The sequence below is a fragment of the Empidonax traillii genome, unplaced genomic scaffold, assembly GCF_003031625.1.
Source record: "Empidonax traillii isolate 1590-97213 ecotype Southwest subspecies unplaced genomic scaffold, ASM303162v1 scaffold225:size1387458, whole genome shotgun sequence".
Lineage (NCBI taxonomy): Eukaryota > Metazoa > Chordata > Aves > Passeriformes > Tyrannidae > Empidonax > Empidonax traillii.
In genome coordinates, this window is record NW_020955418.1 from 653,859 (window position 1) to 677,094 (window position 23,236).

The 23,236-nt window shown below is 43.1% G+C and overlaps 1 protein-coding gene across 1 annotated transcript; it reads right to left on the reverse strand.

The window, feature by feature from the left end:
* Positions 1–1,882: 1,882 nt before the first annotated feature.
* Positions 1,883–14,636, reverse strand: CD83 (CD83 molecule). The gene is made up of 5 exons (XM_027887952.1): positions 14,489–14,636; positions 14,236–14,366; positions 4,128–4,344; positions 3,911–4,014; positions 1,883–2,184 (listed from the first exon to the last, which is right to left on the reverse strand). Exons 1-5 carry the CDS (start codon positions 14,529–14,531, stop codon positions 2,026–2,028), a joined length of 654 nt encoding a protein of 217 aa, XP_027743753.1. The 5' UTR covers positions 14,532–14,636; the 3' UTR covers positions 1,883–2,025.
* Between the last annotated feature and the right edge of the window lie 8,600 nt (positions 14,637–23,236).

A 23,236-nucleotide genomic window follows, 5' to 3' on the forward strand; every position in this document is an offset into this window, starting at 1 on the left:
GAAGGCTGACTTGGCTGAGCAAGGATCTTCTCTTGGAAATAAGGCAAGAGAAGGAAGGTGTATGGCTGGTGGAAGCAAGGTCAAGTGACGTAGGAAGAATACAGAAATGCTGCTTGCTGCTGTAGGGAGAAAATCCATGTGGCCAAAGCTCAACTGGAGCTGAAACTGGCCAGAAATGTGGGGAACAATAAAAAGAGTTTTTTCAAATACATTAATGGCAATAGGCAAAATAAAAGGCCCTTAGAAATGTATAAAATTATCCACTGCTTAATCAATTATGCACACATACGTGCCTTCTCCCTCAGAAGAGTCTGGAACAGGTGTCTACCTTATTTGATGTAATTTTGTTGGTTGTAAAATAAAATGCAATTGATACAGAGTATTTCTGGGTTTATTTGCCATATGTACACACAAAACCGAATACTAGGTTACCTCTGAATTTTTATTTTAAGTATGTTACACACATAAGTAAAAATTACAGAAAAAGCAAATGTGGCATTAGTTTACTATGTTCTAAGTAAGTTGCATATCCCTTGTAGCTGGAAGTCTTTCTTCTGCTCACAAGCCTCTTGAATTCCAGCAATGTAGGCATCTACCCTGCTCACAGAGGCAATACTGAATGATGTGCAGCTTTCTTCCTGTCAGCTGTTCAAAATTAGTCAAAGGATTATAGGAAGGGCCTCCTTGTCAACAGCCTGGGATTCCAAACTGTGTTAAAATCCTAATGTTGCCTGATCCGTTCTTGAAGTATTGTTTTAAGATTGTGTTTTTAAGGGCATGCAAATTCTCATGTTTGGGCTCAAATTCCAACGTTGTGGCATAAGCACCCACAGTCACTCTAGACTCCTTTTCCCTCGCCTTCAGCACCAGCAGTCCGATAAAGGGAGGTTCCTTGATTTCAGACTCCAGGATGTCTCTTGTGCTTTGGTCCAAAAGGACAAATCTTCTCTCCCTTTATTGTGTGCCTGAATTCAGCTTTTCTCATGTCCTTGTTTCACACATATGCACACTGTCAGCACCAAATGTAGGTGCTCACAGGCCTCATCTTCCATTCCTGTATCTCTTGGCTAATTAATACATAACCAAAGACATGGTTGATTGATTTCTTCTAAGCCATGGCTTTGGTCATCTCTTGTGTAAGTGACAAAAGTGTTGCACACATTTGGTTTTCGTGTTTTGTAAACAACAAAATAAGTCATCTTTACATGTTCTTAATATCACAGGCTTCTTCATTCTTATTTAAGATTAACAGTTTCATTGAAGCTTCCTATGGATTAATTTAGAGATGCCTCTGGGAAATATGTCCCTATTTCTCCTGCAGAGATAGAATGTTCATCTCTGTCCAGAAAGATTTTGAGAAAATCTTCCCCCTTCTTACCTTTCAGCTTGCCTATAACTCCAAGATTTAAAAGTGGTTTCAGCCTGTCTGTAACGCCAAGATTTAAAAGTGGATGTTGCTTTGATCCATCCAGGACAAGTCCATGAAGTTACCGCTTCAGCTTACTTAAACATCACGTGGTAAGTTACATCTCAGTTGCAGTAAAGGAACTCCACCCAAAATCAGGCTCAGAGCAGAGACAGCCCCGCACACGTAGCTTTTTGCACCTGTTGTGTTTGCTTTGGAAAGGTGAGAGCTATCAGTTCAGTGAAGAGCTTAAATCCCCCAGCTTTGCACTGCCATGGCCCTCCTGTAACTTGGTCTTCATATCAGAAGTGAGTTCTTGCTCAGAAAAAGAGGGCTTCACAACAGAGTGAAACAAAGCTGATACCAACTTCATAACAGCGTTGTAACACGTTGTGTATCTGTAATGGCATTTCTTTGCTGACTAACTCTCAAAAGTTACTGTAGTGCATAACAGTGCTTGTTGAGGGCTTGTCCAGCACAAACAGATCACTGACAAGTTACCCCTACTTTCAGGCTGTTCTGAAGAGACCACATATTATCACTCATTTCCTCTCCGTACCACTCAGCCATCCAGCTTGCTGGATGTTTACTGATGAGCCCACAGTGTCATCAACGTTAACTTAGACAGAACTTGAAGTAAGCTCATTTTTGCAAGTGCTGCTGCTGTTTAAATCCCGGAAAGTTGTCATTTCACGTACATTGATGAGGGTGAGCGTGTGTTCCATATCTGGTCCGGTTTTTTGGTAGTTGGGAGACATACTCTCTTTTCTTAGACATGTCTAAAAGAGAGAACACAAAGGAAAGCTTAAATCTGAGAATCCCTATGAAAGGCAATTAAAAGAAAAAGAAATTTGAAAGTTTTGCTTTTTCTCCTTGTTAACCATAGCTCATTACACCTTTTCCATTTGCTTGTTTCTGTTTCTTCCTAAATGAATGAACTGTATAGGACAAAAACCTTAGTGACAAAAGGAAATTTATATTTGATTCACATTTTCATCCGAACAAGCCTTGCATTAAGCTCTTGCAAGTGTGCTTCCACCTGCCTTCAATGCAAGCGGGGGCCCGAAATATTTTCATCAAGCTGTCAAAGTAAAACCCCAGTCCTGCCAACCACTTCTAAATTGAATGTTGCTGCTCGGTTTAGTGGAGATAAGGCACAATCTGCACTAAAGGAGAGGACAAGGCAACAGGTAATAACTTAACAGGAACTTTGAATAATGAAGCTCACCTGTGAGATCAGGGCAATATTAAATTTCGATGAAAGCTAGGTTAATACCTGAGACTGGACCTCACCCAAGAGTAAGATACACATAATTCCACCAGAGCGGTTATCTTCACTCCACAGCTCCCCCTTTTATAACTGCACTAAAACGGGAACTGTTTTTTTAATGAAAGGTAAGGACAGATTTCTGTAGAGATCTGAAATTCTTTCAGGACACTGAGAAGAATGGGGGCATCTGTCTCTTCTGAGTGATATCCCTGCTTTCATACTTTCATCCTAACAAATTCCTACAAGATTTATCTTGTCAAACTTTAGTCTGAACGGCACAAATTACTGGCAGAATTGTCAGTCTAAAAAAGAGACAGGCATAAATTTAATTGCTCCCTGAAGATACATGGAAAGCTACATTTAGTTTCAGCTAATTAGATATTCTCCAATCAACAGTTATGATTCATCTGCTGAGGAGCAAAACAAGATGGCAAATATGAAATAGGCAGCAGAAGTTAAATCTGACCTCCCAAAATGCTGGGATTGGTTTTTGTTTTATTTTTAATTACAAAGGCAGCTGGTGATGCACTGTATCAACACCCAAAACTCATGCTGCCTCAGGGCCAGGAGGCACAGACTTCTGCACAAGGGGGTGTCCTCACTGCCACCGCAGACAAAGCATAGTTTTGCTTCTGTGGAGTGAGCTTCCCAAGTACCTCCTCTCCCCTTCTTTCCCAGAACTACCAGTCAGCATTAAAGGTATGGATAAAAACCCCAAAGAGGTTCTTATCCATGTATCTTAAAATGTCTGTTTAGCAAGAAAGATGGGTGTTCACAGAAATGCCCATTGTCAGCACTCTAGAGGTGTGGAAACTGAGGCAAAGTACAGGTGGATTTGAACATGTCTGTCATGCCACCACACAAAGCAATGCCATAGGTGGGAAAGGGATCCCATGGACCTGTGCCTCCATCTCAGAAAAAGCTGTTCCCAGGTACCAAACCAGAAGAGCTGCTGCTATACCCTTAAGCCGATGGGTACTTTGCACGCAGAGTAACTAGAAGCAGAAATGGGCAGTGACGTGCAGAAAAACAACTGATGGTTTGAGTTAGATCAGGGTGCAGTGAGATGTTCTATGTCTTTGGAACTCCATCCTGTGTTCCTTGTGCACCTGAGTTTGATCATAAATTAAGTGTAAGCACCAATTTCAGCTGTGCTACAGTAGTGCTAGTACAGAAAACTGGGGGGGGGGGTTGTTGGGTTTATTGCTTTGCTTATGAGAAATTGAATTACTTACACAGGTAAAGAAGATGAGCAGCAAGTAAAAAATCCCAAGGCAAGTCAGCATGAAGAGTTCGCCCTTGTACTTTTTAAATTTTTCTTTTTCTATTCCAGGGCAACCTAAAATGTAAAGAAAGGTGTTATATTATTCTGGTGTTTGTAAAATATTTTTAACCTGTTACCTTCATGAAATGCCATATGGAGCATGGAACAGTTGAAGCTTTCTACTGTACCTGTTACTTTTAATGTGACCGTGCTGCTTAGATTGTGTTCTCCACTCTGTTCCCCCAAAGTGCACTTATATGTCCCACTGTTCCGGCTGGTAACATTTCTGATCCTCAGTGAAAAGAAGGTGTCGTTGGAGAGCTCCAAGGACCCCCCAAGTTCTTTTGGATAATGAGATTCCACATCAAGGACTTCCCATGATATTCCTTTCCCGTCTCCAGCCATCTGGAAAACACAAATACATTTCTTTTCTTGGGCAACAGTGTCATCCTCAGTTTTAGGAGAAAGAAAATTTTAAAGCCAGCTTATGGCTGAAAATGCAGAAGCTAAAGGGGGGGGGGGGATGACACAACCTCAAACCCATTTAATACATTCATGCTCACAATCCAAAAGTATAAGGGGTTTTGCTTAAATGGACCCTACATTTTTAAATAGGTACTATACAGCTATTCTGTTATAACTTCTTAAGCTGCCCTCACCTGAACACAAGCCTGGTAGAGATGCAACATGATAAAAGGCAGCAGTGGAGTCTGCTCTCAATGTGCCTACGCAGAGGCCCCAGAAGAATTCAGACAGAGAGAGGCAGTCCATGGGGATGGAGCAGAGGCAGCAAGAGGCAGCCCTACCCAGCTGCTTATCTGTGGCTCTGGGGAACACAGGTCCCCAGGAGAGCATGGCAGCAGGCAGGTAAGCTCCACCGCTGCCTGTGCTTGCCCTGCCAGCACGCTTTCTGCCACGCAGCGGTGAGAATGAATCCTGCTAACCCAGCCAGCATGCCACAGCACAATGACTCTGCCAGCACGGGCTGGCATCCTCCCACTGGCCCCCCAGCCCAGAGTCCCTTGTGTGGGAATGCAGCCCTGGAAACTGCTCTTTCCTATGCCACTTTATGTGCAGCTGATGCCTGGAACCACGTTGCCTCTCTGGAGGAACGAGGATTCTCCCATTCCCCTTCCTTCCCTTCCACTCTTTATTGGAACCCAAGAATAAAAAATTGCTTCGACTCCTTCAGATTCAGTTGCGTGAAGGTCACAAGCAGGTTCTGGTGCACTTAGGGAGCATTTGTATGTTGAATTTCTTAATTGTAACCAGAAGAGCTACATTCCTTGGCATTACTGAGAGGCTGCTGGAGGAATGAAGTGTATTCCCAGAACAGTTCGTACTGCGGGGTGATAGGATGCACTGAAAATGACAATTGGCTGGGAACCACAAAGAAAAGAGAAATCACTAAGTTGATTTGAAAGATGGGAGAAGGGTTTGAATTAGCCCGTGTCCATTCTTATTCATCGAAGTCGCTCCCAGGGATTCGAGGCAGCATGCCCTCCATGAAGGTTTCCCAAGTAATGAATTCAGTCTTTCTGTGGACCAGCAGAGCCAGAGCCAGCTCATAAGTCCAAGGCTCAGCCTTTCAGCCAAACCTATAACTAATGTAAACCAAGGACTTATTATTATTATTATTTTATTTTAATAGACACATTTTTGGGTTGTATGTTGGTGCTTACTTTCTATCAATACAGCTACTGCGTCGGGGTATAACAGTTACACTGTAAGTTATTAAAATTAACACAATTTTCTCATACTGGGGCTGGGAGTATCTGGTTTCCCTTTCATGTGTTTGCATGAGGAAAGCACACTCGGGAGTCTGGAGAGATATATGGGCCTGCTGCTCCATTTGATTTTGCTATTTTTTGCAGCCCTAAAATGGTGTAAAGCAAGCTGCAAGTTGACGAACTTTTCAGTAATTGGGGAATGACACTGAAGCACAAAATTTCCATAATTGTAGAGATTCTTTCTCAGAAGGGTTTCAGGTTTTTTAGTGCATGAACTGAAACAGAGAGCAGTAATTCCCTGGGACTTTACATACTTTACCCAGAAAGAGGGAAGAAAGTACCTTCTTCCTCTTAATCCCGCAGTAAATTTACCCCAGCTTCTCTTTCTTAATACACTCAGCCCCAAGCAGCTACAAGCATATGTATGGTGGTTTTCAGGCTGTAGGGACTTCATTATGCTACAGGGATTTGGGTATTTTCAGGCCCTGCACATTGTCAAACATGTGGCCAGAGGAATTCCTATACCCAGGCTGGCCTCAGCTCTGGTTACAACTCGGTCAATAGCAGTTACGTGGATAGAGTTGACCTCCCTCAAATCTAATCTTTGCCACTCTCCCTTCCCTTCCCATCCCCTTCCTCAGTGAAATTTAAAACTGCCCACAGGGCAATAAGGAGAACCAGCCAAGCAGCTTTGCATTGCCCTAAATTGCAAATAGAAGGTCTGAGCTACACGCAGAAAATTAGTTTTGTTTTAGGGTGGTTTTTTCGTTTTTTAACTCACTGGTAGCATAAATAATTGCTGTGTTGGGTGGCAAATGGTGCTGGAGTTCTTGTGGCTGAGATCTGGGAATGAGAAAACACTTTGATCTGTCTGTATGCAATTGTAATCAGCACTGCTCATATAAGGGAGAAGTCAATTAAGTCCACGTATTCCATGCCTAACCATGTGCTTATTCCAAGTGAAATGCTGGGTAAATGATTTAACTTCCCTATTTGACAGGAACAGTGAGGGATAGGATTGGTTATTGCCTCCAGAGCTTTTTAAGGTGCTCAGTTGCTGTCACAAGCAGAATGACGGTGACCCTGGCGACAAGCCAGTCAGAATTTTGCCTTACACAGGCTCCATGTAAGGCAAAGCAGTGTCGATGAAGCTGCACTAACAACATGCCTTTCCCCAAAACAGAAGAAAAAGTTATTTTGTGGTCTAATCTGACTCCGACACTTGTGGTGAAACCCGTGGTGACCTGGATGGGGGTTGAGAACCTTGCTTTTGGGGAGGAGGAGGAGCAGGAGCAGGAGGAGGGGGAGGAAAGGGCCATATATGTGGGTTTAACTGGGGGTTTGCATGCCTCTCTTTCTTCATTAAATCTTCCCTTTACTGAAGGGCAAAGGCAAGCAAGGCAATCTGTGGAGGTGCTCTGTGCCCAGCAGCATCCCAACATTTTTTAGGCTGCAGAGACATCTGGTGGCATTCTTCCAGCCTCTACAGGCAGTGCATCCACCTCTACTCAGGTCACAGCAAGCCCGTCTCTGATGTCTGAACCAAGCATCTTTCCACTGCAGTCTTATCTCCTGTTATCTTATTTTAAAAAAATACCTACCCCTCCCTTTTAAAATTCTCTAAGTAGAGAGGAAACATCTGAGCAAATTTGCAGTGTGTCCCCATATCCCAGCTGTATAAAAGGAAGTCCATGAGATGCTCAGTAAGGTCATCGTTCTGCCTTTTACTCTATTCAAGCTGACCTCTTTTCCCCTCAAACCTAATTAAAATTACAAAACTGCCATTTTGTTTGCCACCTCCTGTGAATTGCTTGGCAGACTATCACTAGACAGATCATTTTGCAGCTCAAGCTTTTATGATAAACCAGCTCTAATTCATGCCAAGTGTCCTCCAGGTGATACCACAGCCCAAGGTAACTGCTGGGGGTTTTACCTAATTAATTCCACACATGCTTAGAGGGATCGAAGCAAGCTCTGTCAGTGACAGCAATCCACTTGTGTAGGGACCATGCCTTCCCTTAATCGGTGAAAAAATATTTTCTGCCCAGGTTTCATTTGTGTTTCATTTCTCTTACACTTTGCTGGTGAGCCAGCAAAGGGCCTCATTTCCATGCTATCTGATATGGGTTACTGAAACAAGATTTTTTTTCTGGGACCTGCAGGCTGCCAGCATAATTCTGCCTATCTGCATAAAACTACCCATTAAGAAAATTAAATAATAAAAGAAATGCAAGTTTATGTTTATTGTCACATATACATTGGCCTGCAGCAATGTCTGTGACAGACTTTCAGAAATCAGCCTGGGGAAAAAAAAAAACCTACATAAGTCTGTTGTTTTCCATCTCCTCCATTGCAATGAGAAGAAACGCTCCTGCCAAGGGCTGATACTGTCCAACACCTTCATTAAGGACCTGGACACTGGGATAGTGTTCAGCTAGTTGCAGGTGACATAAAGCTGGGAACAGTGGCTGATACACAAGAGGGTCATGCCATCCAGAGGGACCTTGATGGGCTGGAGAAATTGGCTGACGAGAACCTTGTGAAGTTCAGAAAATGGAAACGCCAAGTCCTGCCCCTGGCGAAGAATAACCCCAGGCACCAGAACAGGCTGAGGACAACCTGCTGGGAAGGCCCTGGTGGACACCAAGTTGACCACAACTCAGCAATAAGCTCTTGTGACAAAGAAGGTTGATAGTCCTGGGCTGCACTTGGCAGAACATCTTCAGCAGATGCTGAAATGAGGTGATCCTTCCCCTCTGCTCAGTCCCTGCTGAGACACACCCTGAAGTGCTGGGGTCAGTGCTGGGCTCCCTGGTGCAAGAAAGACGTGGGCATACAGGAGAGAGTCCAGCAAAGGACCACAAAGATGACTACTATCCTGGAGCACCTGACATATGAGCAGAGGGTGGAAGAGATTATTCAGCCTGGAGGCGACCAGGCTCAGGGTCATTTTATCAACATTGATTCAACCTGATTGACAGGGGGATGCAGAAAACAAAGCCAGCCTCTTCCAGTGGCCTTCAGAGACAAGAGAAGAGGCAAGATTGGCACAAACTGAAATTCAGGAAATTCTACTTAAACACAAGAAAAGCTTTTTTTTACTGTTGGGGTGGTTGAACACTTGGATGGGCTGCCCAGAGAGGGTGGGGAGTCTCTATCCTTTGAGATATTTGAAACTAAACTGGACACAGCCATGAGCAACTAGCTCTAGTTGCCTTTTTTTAGTAAGTGTAATTGAAAATTATTATAGTTCCCAAAAGCTTGGAAACACTTGGTCTAAAGAGGTTGTGATTTTCCCACATATATTCTTTAATCAATTGACTGATTCTTATTAAGTTTCTCCTAGCCCAGAGCTTTCTGATAAGAACAGTGATGATGATACAGGAGATATTAAAATGAGATATGTTTGATAGAAAATACCACTGAGCTGATACATTGCTGTTCTCTGACTGGATGAATCATGAGAAATAAGTAGAATAATTAGACCTTCAACATTTCAGTGCCCTTCAGAAAATATTTCTTTTTCAGAGAACTAAATAAAAGGTGGAAGAAGGAGGAGGAGGAACACTTTTCTCAGTCCTAGCTGTCTGGGTTTTAGCCTCAGTTTTGCAAAGTGCTGCAGCATTACATGGTAGTACCACTAAACAAAGGCAGTTCACCCACGCTGTAGTACTTACACCTAACTAATCAATTAAATTTTAAGTTTACCATTAACATGTGAGAGTGGGTAGCTGTAAACTCTCTGCTCTCATTAAATACCTTTTCTCATTGAACTTTTCCCACACTAAGGTTATCTTCCAGGTAAATCAAAGTGCCAATATAATCCGCTTTTTCCATAAAAGCAAAATGTTATTTCAAACAAAATGGTTCAGGTCCAAAACTGATGTCAGTTTAAAGGTGGAACGTATTAAGCATCAAATGATTTCCTTCTGAGGGTGGGATGGTTGTAAAAATGGTTTTGTTTAAAATTATACCAGGCATAATGGCCAAGTTGAAATTTCTGTTATAGAGAGCTAAAACCTACATATGACCAGAAGGAATTTATTTTCTGAAGCAAAATATATAGAATTCTGGCCATGCCCAATAGCCAATATGTAATGAAACACAACTAAGCTGAAACTGCTTCGTAGGTGTATTTTTCAGCACAAAAGCCCTTTCACGTTTGATTAGTGCTGAAGGTGCATCCATATGGTTCCTATACAGTGTCATGTAGAGATACCAAAGTGAAATTTGAAAATAACATATATAAATTGTGGGCACATGTGAGTGAACTCTGAATGTGCTGTAGAGGGGAAGAAAAAAAAAATAAAAACCCAAAGTAAAAAAATCCAAACCTCAACCCCAAAACAACAGCGAAGGAACTACGTGTGACACATGAGCCAGCTGGAAAAGCCCTTTGACTCAGTCACACAGTCTCTTTATTGTTTAGTTGGTTTGCTTGTTTTGTTTTTTTTTTTAGCTAAGGGCATCCAGCACTAGTGCATGTCAGGCAAAGAATTGTTTTGGTCATGAAATAATTTCCACTCCTCCCTTTCTGTCTAAATCATTGATGTGATGAAACTACTTGGGGATAAATAGATGTCTGAGGAGCATTTGACTCACTGCTTTGCATATGTTAGAAATTAGACTGAAGTAATTTACCTATGCTAATAGATCACAGATAGGCACATTTAGCAGAAGCTATTTCCTTTGAAGGAAGGTGCAATTAATATTAAATGTCTATAATGTTTATTCTTATTTTGTAACATGACTTCCCACTGTAATTCTGCCCCAGTTTTATATTTTTCAGGGAAATGTTATAAAGTTAACCGATTTCTCTCCACTGAAGCACAGCCTTCTTTCCTCTTCCTCAAGATTTGTTTTAGATTAAGACTTTTCTGGCTATCACGTGAACAAAATAGTGAAATATCCACTGGGACTTCATTTGTGTGTGTTTAAACTTGGTTTTCAAACTGGATATAAAGCGATAATTATCAGGTTTTATGACGTGGTTCTCATTTTCAGTGTTCTGCACAAAGAGAAACTGTTCAGTTTTCAATAGGCCTATGAGGCAAAAAGGTAAGTAAAGTTTCATTACACAGATTCTTGTCTCGTAGGTGGGCCATAGGGATTCAAACCAGTATTTCCATAGACAGTTCCCAGTGCCTGAGTGCTTATGCAAAAATGACCTAGTTTTCAGTTCTCAGTTGGCAAACTTCTACACTGCTCATACACTGTTTTATGGCACGTAGGTTGCCCAGCATCCTAAAAATCTACCACACTGTAAGACTACCATCATTATGAGTTCTCTTTTTCATGGCCACATAGTAAATGGGATGAGAGCTGCATCAGGCTGGAAGAGGACCTGGTGCTCTACCTTCTCCCCAGTGTGTGTTTGGCCAGCCTAGTTAGAAACTATTCCCAAGTTAAAACCGTTTTGTCTGAGCTGACTGGCTGTGGTTCTGATTCTACACAGAACTACTTACACAGGTGACTTCATGCATGAGAGTAATTAGCTCCAGTGATCCTGGATGCACAACAGGTGAAACACATTCATGCTATTTTTTTGCAGTGTGAGACATTAGCAAAAGTGAAGGAATTACTGAATTCAAACCCTCTTTTTTACATCCCGTTGGATTTTGACAGGTGAATATTAAGTCCTTTAAACAATGTTTTCTCCATACATAACTGAAAAAGCGAGTACTTTTAAATTATATATGTATATATATATGTTTTAGCAGATTGTAACAAACTACTTTAAAAGTACCCTTAATTGGTCTGAGCATGCAGAGATGCCAGTGGGAAGGAGGGGTTCATTCACCAAACGCTCATCCTATGCAAACAGCTGCACATGCAGCACTGTAATTTTGCCACCATAATTTTTTTTAAAGCGGCAGAAACAAAGGTTAATTGCTTGCACTTACTTCACAGTTCAAAGTGACCTCATACAAAAGATTTCACTTAACAGCTGCTTGAACTTTACAGCCTGAAATTTCATACCATTTGTTGGAATTACCTTTTAATTGTCCCTTTGGGGGTATATGTGGCGTTTATTGATTAATCCTTCAGTAGTTGTTTCTAAATAACAGAATAATTACCAATGTTGGGTAGCCCAGTCACACTCCACCATGCCCCACCCTCCTATTTCACTGCTGGGTGGAGACAGCAGCACAGAGGCAGAGTGTAGCAGGGTGAGGAAAGATCTTCAAGCTGCTGCCTATTTAGCTAGCCCCATAAGTAGAAGTATTGCTGCTTCAGCACCTAACACTGAGCCTAAGTTACTTCTTCCTGCACCAAGTCAGGCTTTTTAGATTTGGTGCTCTGCTTTTCCTGATGTGGCTGCAACTGTGGCTTGGGCAAGCATCACCACCTGCCTGTCCCCAAGCATCACCACCTGCCTGTCCCCACTTACCACCTCTCTGCTGGGACGAGTAATCAGAAGGCTTCAGTACCATGGTTGGAGCCATTAGCTCTGAGGATTGTGGAAAGAGCTGATGGTAGCTAGACTTTTGTTACTTCTTGTGTCAGGAGAGAAAAAAGTGTGAGGTCCTGTCATGCTCGACACTGGGAAAAGAAGCCTTTTCCTGAGCAAAATGGGTGAAGCGGGAAGAGGAAGGACACGATGGAGGGAAAGCAGATTGTAGGGACAGGGCAGGGAACATGCACTGGCAGTCTGGACTGTAACAGCCTGACTGCTGCAAAGGGAAGCAGCACTCGTGAGGGCTCCTGAGGAAGGGGCCCATACAAAAAGCATTATCAAATATCACCCTCCCCTGCATATGCAGTCATTTTTTCTCAGGTGGAACTGTAAATAGCTACAAGAAAACAAGGAATTTGGTCTATATGTTTTCTCTACACTTCTTCATCAGGGCTTTTGACTGCTGTTTGCTGCCTGGGCCTCCCAGCTGCCATTGAACTCAGAGAAAGGATGTGCTTCGGGAGGATTGCCACACCTCAGCCTGTTTTTGTTGACTTCCAGCACTGGCTTTGGGGACAATTTTCTCAAATCCAGTTAACTCCTGTATTTTTTCTTCCCCACCCCCTACCACTTCTCAGTTTCTGCTCAACTCCTCCAGGTCCACCAGACTCCATGGTTTGCACTCAATGAGCTCCCTGCCTTTCTTAGACACTGTGGGAAAAACGGAGCCTTAAACAATGAGCATGTATCTGGTTGGAAAATACAGATCCTTTTCCAGTTTTAGAGGCAGAAATCAAAAAATAATAAGTTGACTCATATCCCAGCTCCCATAGTAAAATTCAACCAAGTGCATTATTCTCTCCTCTCTGTCTCTCACATGTGCTTAGTTCAGCACTTTGGAGAAAGAAGACTATAGATGTTGCACTTGGTGGTGGATTGTATCCAGGTGTTCAAAACAACTCTTTTGGGGTGCAGTTGTCATCTAGTCAGTAGGCAGATGCTCATTCTTGTTCAGCAATGAAATTCAGATGCATTGCAACTTTCAACCACAGAAACCCTATCTAAAAACACTGTTGGTTTACCCTAGGGAATGGTTTTAAAACTATATCTGACCAAACTGCTGAGGCTGTGGCTTTATGTTCTGGCAGAGATAAATTAACAGTTTTCACCCACCATAAATAGGGTTTTTTCCCTTCACTTCCATTGCTCCACCATCACATGGGAAAGTAATTCAACTCTGTAACCCACAAAATCTTTATTCACAGATCGATTTTCCACTACTATAACAAGCGACAAAAAGTTGACTGAACAGGCAACAAGAGGACCACCGAGACTGGCAGGAGTGTATGGCTGGGAGTGGGGAACGGAGGAGAACAAAACCTTCATTTTTTCCTGTTAATTTGGCTCACACTGTAAACTGAAACCATGCACTGAGATGCAAATACACAACGCCATACAGAACGTCAACAGTCACTTCTTCCACCACTGGGCAATTCTACCTCTCTATCTATAAGAAATTTTGTCTTGAAAATGATGAGCAGGATTTTCTGCTCATAGCTGATTGATCCATATATCCCTTCCTGCAAACAGGTGGTGAGCAGGGCTCCTGCTCTGCAGGTGGGAATTCGGAATCAGAGCAGTCAAGATTTTTAGCTCTGCATCTGCCTTCTGTGCACCCTGCCCTTGTGCCCAGCTCACTAGTCAAACCTTCCTAAAGAATAACAAGTACTTTTTTAGTTCTTCTATTTCAAAGAAAAAAATCAGCTCCTATTTGGGGAGGATTAACTAAGGAACATCAATGATATTGCAAGGCTTAAATGCCATTTTTTGCTCTGAAGAAAATCCAGGAAAGACCTTTCTTTGGAGTAGTAACTGGCAGGCTGCACATGGGGCATCACCTGAATTCTGATCCATGGAAGCCAGAAAAGCAGAAAAGATAGAAAAGCAGGCCAAGAGCCACTCAGAGAATCACGCTCAAATAGTCTGTCTACGATGGCAAGGAAAACATCTGTTTCCCGTGATCAGCTCAAGTGTTCGCACTTCTGCCTTATCTCTGCTGCGCTGACAGGAGAACGCCTCTCCAGAAAACAACTCATTTTGTACAAGCCAAGCCAGCATCAGGTAGGAAAGCAAAGCAGACCGCTCAAGTAACTTGGGTTTTTTTCTTACTTTATACCAAGACGCTGTCTGGTAGGCGATTGAGGCGTCCTGAAGAACCTTACAGGGCAGCAGCACTTCTTCAGCACACCTTACAGCAACGTCTGGGACCGCCACAGAAGTCCCACGGATCAAGCACCAAACTACAAAGCACAGGTACACATCTCATTTAGAAGAGATTGCTTATGTCAATCCTTCCTGTTTTCCCAAAACATATCCCCACAAAATGAAGACCTGAAAGAAAAAGGCAGGGCTGGCCGCTTACCATTGCACAGGATGATGAGCAGAGTGTAGACTACCAAAGACATGGCTTTTACTGCCTCAAATCACAGAGCAGCAACAGCGTGCCTCTTTGCAGGATGGACTGTCCGAGCCGAGTGAAACTGCTACTGCTTCTACAGTGATATTTCTGAAGGCAGTCTGGGGAATGCCCCAGACTTATCTTGAGGTTTTGTCGCAGGGAAAATCCCTACGTGTAAGCAACAAGGCTCCTCCCCTTAAATGCGTCAGGTCACTCCCATTTCTGCAACCGCTCGTGCTGCTGGCACCTCACCTCCCTTTTTTCTTCTTTTTTTTCCCCCTCTCTGTATTTATCTGAACAGAGTTCAGTTTGACCACTGTGGTTTGGTGTAAAGGCCACCAAAATCAGCACTGAAAGAGTCTCTCTTGAGTGGCAAAATGTCAGGGGAAAGGGCTTGTCGTCCTCCCAAAATCCCCTCTCAACCTTCTCTCTGCAGCTCTAACAGAACAGGATCTGTGCAGAGGTTGGCTTTATGAAGTGACATTTCTGAAACCACAGGTCACAGCACCACAAGAATGTTTTGACTTGGGGCTGAGGGCTAAGCGGGAGTTTTCAGCGTGGCTGAGCAATACAATCTGTATTTCTGTAGTGTTACCCGTTCAACTGCACATGTAGAACAGCAACTCTTCTTAGTATATTTTGTCATTTCCAAGACAAACAAGGGCATCTGGACTGCTGTAATTTTACCAAATTATGTGCTGGAAAATTTCATCATGGAAAAAAGTCAAGGCAGGTCCCAGAAGTGGAACCATTTGGACATCCCCTCTAGATATCTGGAGCGGGGCAGAAGTCCTTTCTTTGTGATCTGTGAGAGCCGTTTCCCCCTGGAGAATTTTTGAGGAAGTTCGAGGTCAATCACAGAAGCATCTACAAATCCTGAAACTGAAAGTTGCTGATGTTATTTTTGGAAAACCATTGTAGCTGCTGTCTTTAGGCTATTGAGATCATGATGGAGAGAAGCCGTTTAGGAAGGGGGGGTGAGATTTGAAGGGTGGAGAGTGTATGGTCAGCCTCTTTTGAAAACCAGGGTCCTGGAAGCCGCTTCAGTCTGGGCATCCTAAATCCAAATCACCTCTAGAAACTTCGTGAGAAGTCAGTTTGGCAAGTCTTCACCATGCAAAAGTCCAACTCAGATGGGTAGATGCTGTGGGTGGGTAACACTTCTGGAAACTCCACTCTGTTCTGTGAAGGAAGTCAGACAGCAATTTCACCAGGGGCTTCACTGTTGAAACAGCCCACTTATTTTTAAAGCTTTTTGCTTCTATCTTCATTGACCATCACGGTAAATATAACAGGCTCTGAGCTTTATTTTTCTCTTTGTATTTTCTGGTTTCAAGGACCTCAATCCATTACTTAGAAGGTACAAGTAAAATCTCAGAGGATCTTTTGAGAGTGAGAGAAAATCCTGAACTCTCACTTCTTTCTCCTGTGTGAAATAATAGAGTCCTTGAGAAGACAGAAGGAGGGGGAGGTTGCTGAAGGAAAGCTTAGAAAGAAGAGGGGTCCAGTTAATATATTTCACATCTGTTCTTCCCTAAAATGATGACTTTTCTGCCCCCATGAGTCAGTCACACACCAAGCCCACCCTTAAGGAGGGCACTCAGCTTTCATCCAAGTGCCTCTTTCTGTGAGTCCTGCAGAGCTATGTATTTACCCTTCATAAACCCGGCAAGAGGCGAAAACCTTCTCTCTACCTTCCTTTTCACTGGGGGAAAACCCCCAGTGAGCGAATCACAGTAAGCTCCTGCCTCTGCTGTGGGAATCCTTCCCACAACATCCTGACCAGATGTAGTTTGGAGGGGCTGTGCAGTGCCTAAGGCTGGGGTCACAGGTTTGGCCACACAGAAGTGCACTGAAGGTAAGCATAAAGAGTCAGGCTTCAGTTTGATCTGAGAAATGTACATGCCTCTCACACTTGCCAAGGTGATATTAAACAACATTCCTCCTCAGTTATGTAAAATACAGGACTCTAAAAACACAAAGGTTTTCCCTCCAGGACAGGCAGAGCTTCAAGGAAAACAGCCCTTTTTCCTCCAGAAGTATTTGCAAGCTCAGCTGCTGTTCCACAGCGCACTATGTGAAGCAGGAGAGCGCGATATAAAAAACAAAAACTGAAACTCCCTTTGCTAGGGGAGGAGAAATAATTTGGTTTCTAAACTTTCCCTGGTTGGGATTTTTTTCTTTAGGGAAACTTTGAACTGGGCTGTACTTTCCGTCCTAACTTTTAATACCCTTTCTATGGTTTCAAAGAGCAGGTCTATTGTCTCCAGAGCCCTGGAACCTGCTTTGAGTTTCACTCCTGTCCTGAGCAGTTGGAAGCAATGGTAGCTCCGTGGAAAGGCTTTGTGTGCTGGAGTGAAGAGGCAGTGATTGCCTGTCAGCCTTCTCCATAAGAAACAGATCCACATCTCTGCAGGCCCCTCAAGAACTGCAGGAGCTGCACAGTTGTGTGAATAAGTAGAAGTTTACCATTAAATGCATTGTTCTGTGTGCCTAATGAGACTTGCTTTCCTACTGGAGTGTCCTGTTGCCTCTGCCTCTCCTTCCCTCGCCTCCTCATACCAACTGTAAGCCCTTGATCTTACTAAGCAAGAATCACCATCTGCCCTGGTGAGTCCAGAGCCACACATGTGACGACTGACATTAGCAAGCAGTGTGTAAAACGGCTGGGTTCTGCCCACCTTTCCCTTAGCAAGGGGACTCATTTGGATCTTCATCTTTGACCCAGCTGCTGATTTTCATGAATTTCATAGGCACTCAATTCTCTTTGAGCCCCGATCCCTCTGTCAGCTTGATAGAAAGCAGGTTCAGAACATACTGGCTGATAGACAGCCAGATGGCACGATCACAGAAATTTCAGTCTCTGTGGGAAATGAGGCTAGAAGCACAAGGATGTGGGATGGATTCATAGGATAAGGTTAAAAAGTCAAGACTGTATATTTTTTTAGTGTTAATAGTGTCTGGAAAATGCTTTTGTGGAATCATATCCTGTTTCCTTGAACCAGGTAGCTACTACATCCCTCAGATACTTGAGTAGTAGATTTTTATGATTTTTTACTCCAGTGTGTTGCTGCAAAACATATGTAAGATTGCTTCTTATTTAGTATATTTTCTCCTGAGTATGAGTGTTCATCAGGAAACCCCTTTTTTTAAGAAAAAAAAAAAACACCTTAGGTCTCTAGGTACAAGGAGTACAGAACTTTCCACAAGGAAGGATCAAAGGTTAAGACAACAGCACCAAAAGGGCATTTAGCATTTTTGTGGAGGCACAGATTTTTCTGTATTTGGGATATGGTTATCAAATATCATTTGTTCCACTGCATTTAAGTTCCTGCTTTGAATAAGGTCCACCCTTGTGTCTCTTGTGAAGCCTCTGGTAAGGGCTTTTTTTTTTTTGTTAATTTTTATTATTATTATTATCTCCTGTGCAGCAATAAAAACTGTCTGCTTCAGTTCAACTGACAAGCCAGGAAGGCTTTTGTTTTATATTTTAGCAGACAACCCTTTTTAAAATAACATATTGTGTGTAATGTGGCAATGTCAGACAAAGAACAGTGACAGAAGAATCCACAGCCACAAAAGCAGAGTAGTCATGTATTTTGAGGGGCCCAGCAGAGCTGCAGTCACAGCGTTTATTTTCCTGCCATGCTTGGATCTTGACACTCACTACACCAACAAGTAAAAGTAACTGAGACTTTCCAGGTTGCAGCTAATGAGAGGTACAGAGATTACTCACAGAGCAAGGAAAATTTAAGGAAAAAGTTCTCTCCTCTGCCCCTTCGTGGCAGCTGTTGGGTCAGGGACTGCCTTTGCTGTTTAAACAATGGCAATCCAGCAATACTGAGAAACCAAAACATTGGAACTGTGACCTGCTGGCCGGCACAGAGCTCTGTGCTACAGACTGTCTCCCACTGCCAGCTCAATAAATAACACCCAATTAATTATACACAAACAGCCACTCCTCTGAAATGCCTGGACTCTGGAGGGAGCCTTTTGAGATGGCCCAGCCCTGTTTGTCAAAGTAGGAACTAAGCATCCTCATGCAGAAATTGAAACATGACCCAAAATGGAGGTATGAAAAATCAGAAACCTCTTTAGATACTGTTGGCCTGGGAGTTTAGGAATTGCCTTTAAGCAAAAAGAGGGCAAGAGATTATCCCGTGTCTAAACATGCAACTGTAAGAATTAGAATAAGGCTGTCCTGAAGCTCCACCTAGCTTAGCATCTTGTCTGCAGCAGCAGGCAGTGAGATATCAGGTAACCAAGCAGGCCAAGGTGCTGCATTCAAACTGCAGTATCCACTGGAGACACATACTGAAATCTCATTTTTAACAGGTCCCTGGATCCTCTTTTGTCATCCGTTTGCTAGATGGTGCTGGTGTCTCCGGGCCTAGGGACACCTTGGACAACAGTTTGCAGATTTCAGTGTACTCTACAATGATTGCTCTGCATGTGAGGCCATCCATGCTGACTTCTACAGAAGGTAAAGAGCAAATTATTGCTCATGACATCTCTACTGAATTCTGCAACAGTAGTCCCCATATGGTCCCAGCTTTGCAGAGGTCCTCCTTGGACCTTGCATCTCCTTATCACACCCAGCTAGGCACTGTTTTATTAGAGATCTAAATTTCAGCTGGTCTGTCCCCAAATCATGCTGTAGAAATGTTTACTACTCCTGATGCTCCTCTCTGTTTTTCTTGCCTGTACAGCTTCCCTAGATATACATGCTGTGGGATTTCTTACACTGGAAGAAATGAAGGATCCCAGTAGGTCACCTTGTTCTTCTAGCTGATCCCGTGGTCCTCCAGAAATGTAAGTCAGAAACTCCTTCTGGGAGCAGCCTGTACTCACAGCAGGTCTTGCAGAGTGTCCTGACCACCGTGTGCCGTCAGAGGACCCAGCCATGCACACAGACCAACTGTGCCAAACTGTGGCCCCTCTCCTGATGGCTTCCAGACCTCTTGTTTGGCTTTTTTTTTTTTTTTATATCTTCCCCATCTGAGGTCCCACTGAGTCATGGGATTTCCTGATCAACTTCCCCCACCATCCTCAGCAGAAGAAAGAGGAAGCCTGGTGACATAGTCCTGGTGACTGCGGTGCCTTTCCCTTTTCCTCTGAAGTCTCCCAGCACAGCGTCAGTCCACTGACCCCTCTGATGTATTCAGGGTGGTGTGCCCTGCATCCTCCTCTGATTCACTATAGGTACATTCCTGACCTTTTGACATTGATCTTCGTCTCTTCTCTCCTTTGCTGTCTCCCATGACAATGTAGCTTTCCCCAGGCCTTTCAAAGAGCAGTGCAGTCACATAGTGACACCTCAACAGAATACTTGTCCAGACTGAAAAGAGTTAAGGCAACTTGCCCCTACCATGTGTAATAACTTTGTGCCTTTACCGAATTGTCTTCTCACCATATGCCCTCTTTCTAGCTCATTTGTAAACAGGTTAAAGAGCAGGAGTCCAAGAACAAAATGCACTCAAACATCACTAGAGACTTCCCTCAGTTGTGAACGCTGACCATTTACCCTTCTTTTTTAACAGGTTATTCACATGAAGGTTTTTTCTGTTGTCCCATGGTGCCGTAATTTCTTTCAGAGCCCTTACTGACGGACCTTTATGTCTTCAGAAATTGTTGCTGGGATTCTATATGGCTGACCCTGTTGTGGTTTTCATTTAACTTGCCAGAGTTTATGATCCTTTCTGTTTTCCATTCTTGGACATAACTTCTATTTTGTGAAGAAAGTCTTCTGCTTCTAATAAATTCCTTTATCCTGCTGTTAACTGTCAGCTTTCTTTTTTGGTGTTTCCAAAGTCTTTGCCCATACACAGAGGTTTAGAGGAAATATAGTCCTACATGTTAGGTTTAAATAGCCACCAAACTTTTCAACCTTCAGACATGCATTTTAGTTTATTTTTGACAAAGTTCCTTGCTCTTACGTAATTCTATTGCAGTTGGGACTTTTTTTTTTTTTTTTATTTTGTTCCCTAAACAAGAATGTTGAGCAGGGGCATTTTGAACCAGGTTCTGCATGTTGCTCTGGGCTAATGTACAAGATTTTTTCTTCTTTTTTAGGCTTTTTCATGCAGAAACAATATTTTCATTTTATGCAACATCAATCCCTGATGTGACATTTATCCAATATGCAGGTGGGAAATTGATATCTGCTGCTATTCTTGCATTCCTTGCTCTGTCAGCAACTCTGATCTCCCTCAGCATGTAATAGATACAGACATTTGATCCAATCCTGCTATGGCACATTTCTGACTTAGGCAAGGAAAGTCAGTTTTTATAGGTTTTGAGCTACTGGTAAACAAAATTTGCTTATTACTTTGATTTGGCACAAAGGTTTCTTTAATATATGTTTCCACTTCTCCACTGCTTCTGCCTCCTCTGTCTCTTTTTTTATACTTTGCACTCCAATCCTAAAGCATCTGAACAACTGCCTTTTTCCCATCAAATTTGTGTTTAAAGTTAGGTATTTATGTATCCCCATCTTGTTTGTTAGATGTCTAGCATTCATTAAAAAATCTTTTTCTTTCTTTTTACTATGGGATTCTTCTTGTTTGATTATTCTTCATTCTCTCTTTTTAAGTTTCACCAAATCATTGTTATTCACCCGAGGATAAAGTTTTCCTGACTTTCTGCTCTGAATATGTGCCATCCTGGATTATGTTTTAGCACTTGACAGCTTTGCCCTTCTTTCAATCTAAAAAAATCTCCGAACACTTTTTTAAGTGCCACCACTGGTTTCATTGTAGTTTACCTGAATCTGATTACATGCATTATGAAAGTTTTTCTCTTTTTCCAAAGAGTTCAAATCCTTTGTCTTCAACTGTTTCCTAGTTACTCATTGACAATTTGTCTCTGCTTCTCCCAGTTTAGCTCTGCTTATAGTATTGGAAGCATTCCAGCTGAAGCTACTATGGCACTCCTGGCCTCCAACTTACCATCTGACTGCACCCAATTTACCTCCAGAAGCCCTCTCCTCCTTTTCTGATGCACTGTGTCCAAAGACTCTCTCAAACTCTCCTGAAGAACCTGCCCAGATATACCACACCATCCAGCAAGCAGATATTGCATCCAGCAGTCTAATGACCATGCAGACTTTTCTGGTATCACAAAACCACATGGTTGTATGCTAGATAGAGCATCAGTGGCTGTCTACCACTGTATCTTCCTGAAAACTGGGACCTGAATAGAAATCTCACTGCAAAAGCCTATGTGCCTCAAGATGTGAGATAATTTCTGTCCCTCTCCCCTCTACCAGATAAGACTACTAGCCACAGAGCCTTCCCCCACCTCAGTGGCTTGGGGTCAGCCTGGAGGTAGGTCTGCTGGGTGATGATTCTAAAGATATTGTCAGTACATCTGTCTGTTACCCCAAAATCTTCTAGTTCAAGTGTCGTGGTCTAAAGGACTAGGATGTTGGGCTGATTGCACTGGATACACATAGTTCTCACTGAAATGCATGGGTGGAGCAAACTGAGGACTCCTTGCCACTCATTATGGAAATAGCCAGCTGCTGATTTAGTTTGCTTATTATTAGAAGGGCTCTGATAGTCTCTGTACCCAGCTCCGGGCAGAGATCTCTAGGAGGAGCCATTCAAATACCTAAAACAAGGAGACAAACAAAACTCCTCTTTTGGCTGACATCCTTTTACATCACCCAGCACCACTGGTCTGGGCCTGCTATGATCCCATGATGAGTCTTTGCTTTCTCTCTTATTCCTTGTCTCTGACATTCACAGAGGGAAAAGTGAGAACTAAAAGCACAGTGCAAGGGATGCTGAAATAACCAGCCATTGGTGAGCATGTACTGTTACACTGCTTTGCCCTCTGGTACGCTTTGGATCTCTGTTTTTTCGGATTGGAAGGACATTTTTACAAGCATTTCAGCTCAACTGCCCTGAGCAGAGACATTCCACAGAAGTCAGAAACTGTGACTTGGAAACAAGAGACCTTATAGGTCTTTAACCCCTTATAGGGGTTAAAGTATGTTCAGTCTGTTTGGTTATGTTTCTGCTATGTACTGATAGTTGTTCATTCTCCTCCAACTTTCAAAGCAAAGATCTGCTGCCTGAGAGCTCTGCACTCATGGAAGACAGTAAGACCCGGAAAAATGGAGAGCAGCAACACCCCGCAAGGACTGTGAAGCCTCACTTGTCTAGTTGCCACTGGAACAGATGCTTCATGGGAGTTAGGCTAGAACCGAGCCCAGCTTGCCGGAGGTGAGGGACCAGGACAACTAGATAAGGGAGGACACACATCTGAGTTCCCATTAAGTGTTTGGGAACCACTTTCCTCAAAACACTAGGATACCGGGCTCTCCTAGACGTCAGCTCCCACAGATTCCCTCATTCCTTCAGCCCAGGGCTCTGCTCACATGCTGTTGTCAGCGAAACTTTTAGTAACCATGCTGAGGCACATAAGAGATGGAAAGGGGAACCACTGCTTCTTGAGGGGGAGGCTGAGGAAACAGGTGATGCTTGGTGGGAGGACGAGCAGTGAGAAATGGAGAAACGAAAAACTGAAAATTTTCACTAGAGTTGTGGCAAATACAGCTCCTCTAAGTGTAATGGAACTAGACGGCAGAGTGGGAGGAGACAACTTGGTGGCCTTTAAAAGAGGAAGGAGTGACAAATACTTGAAGATAATGAAGTGGTCTATGTCCTGAGCACCCTGACTCTCAAGCTCTGGGGGTTCATGCTGAGG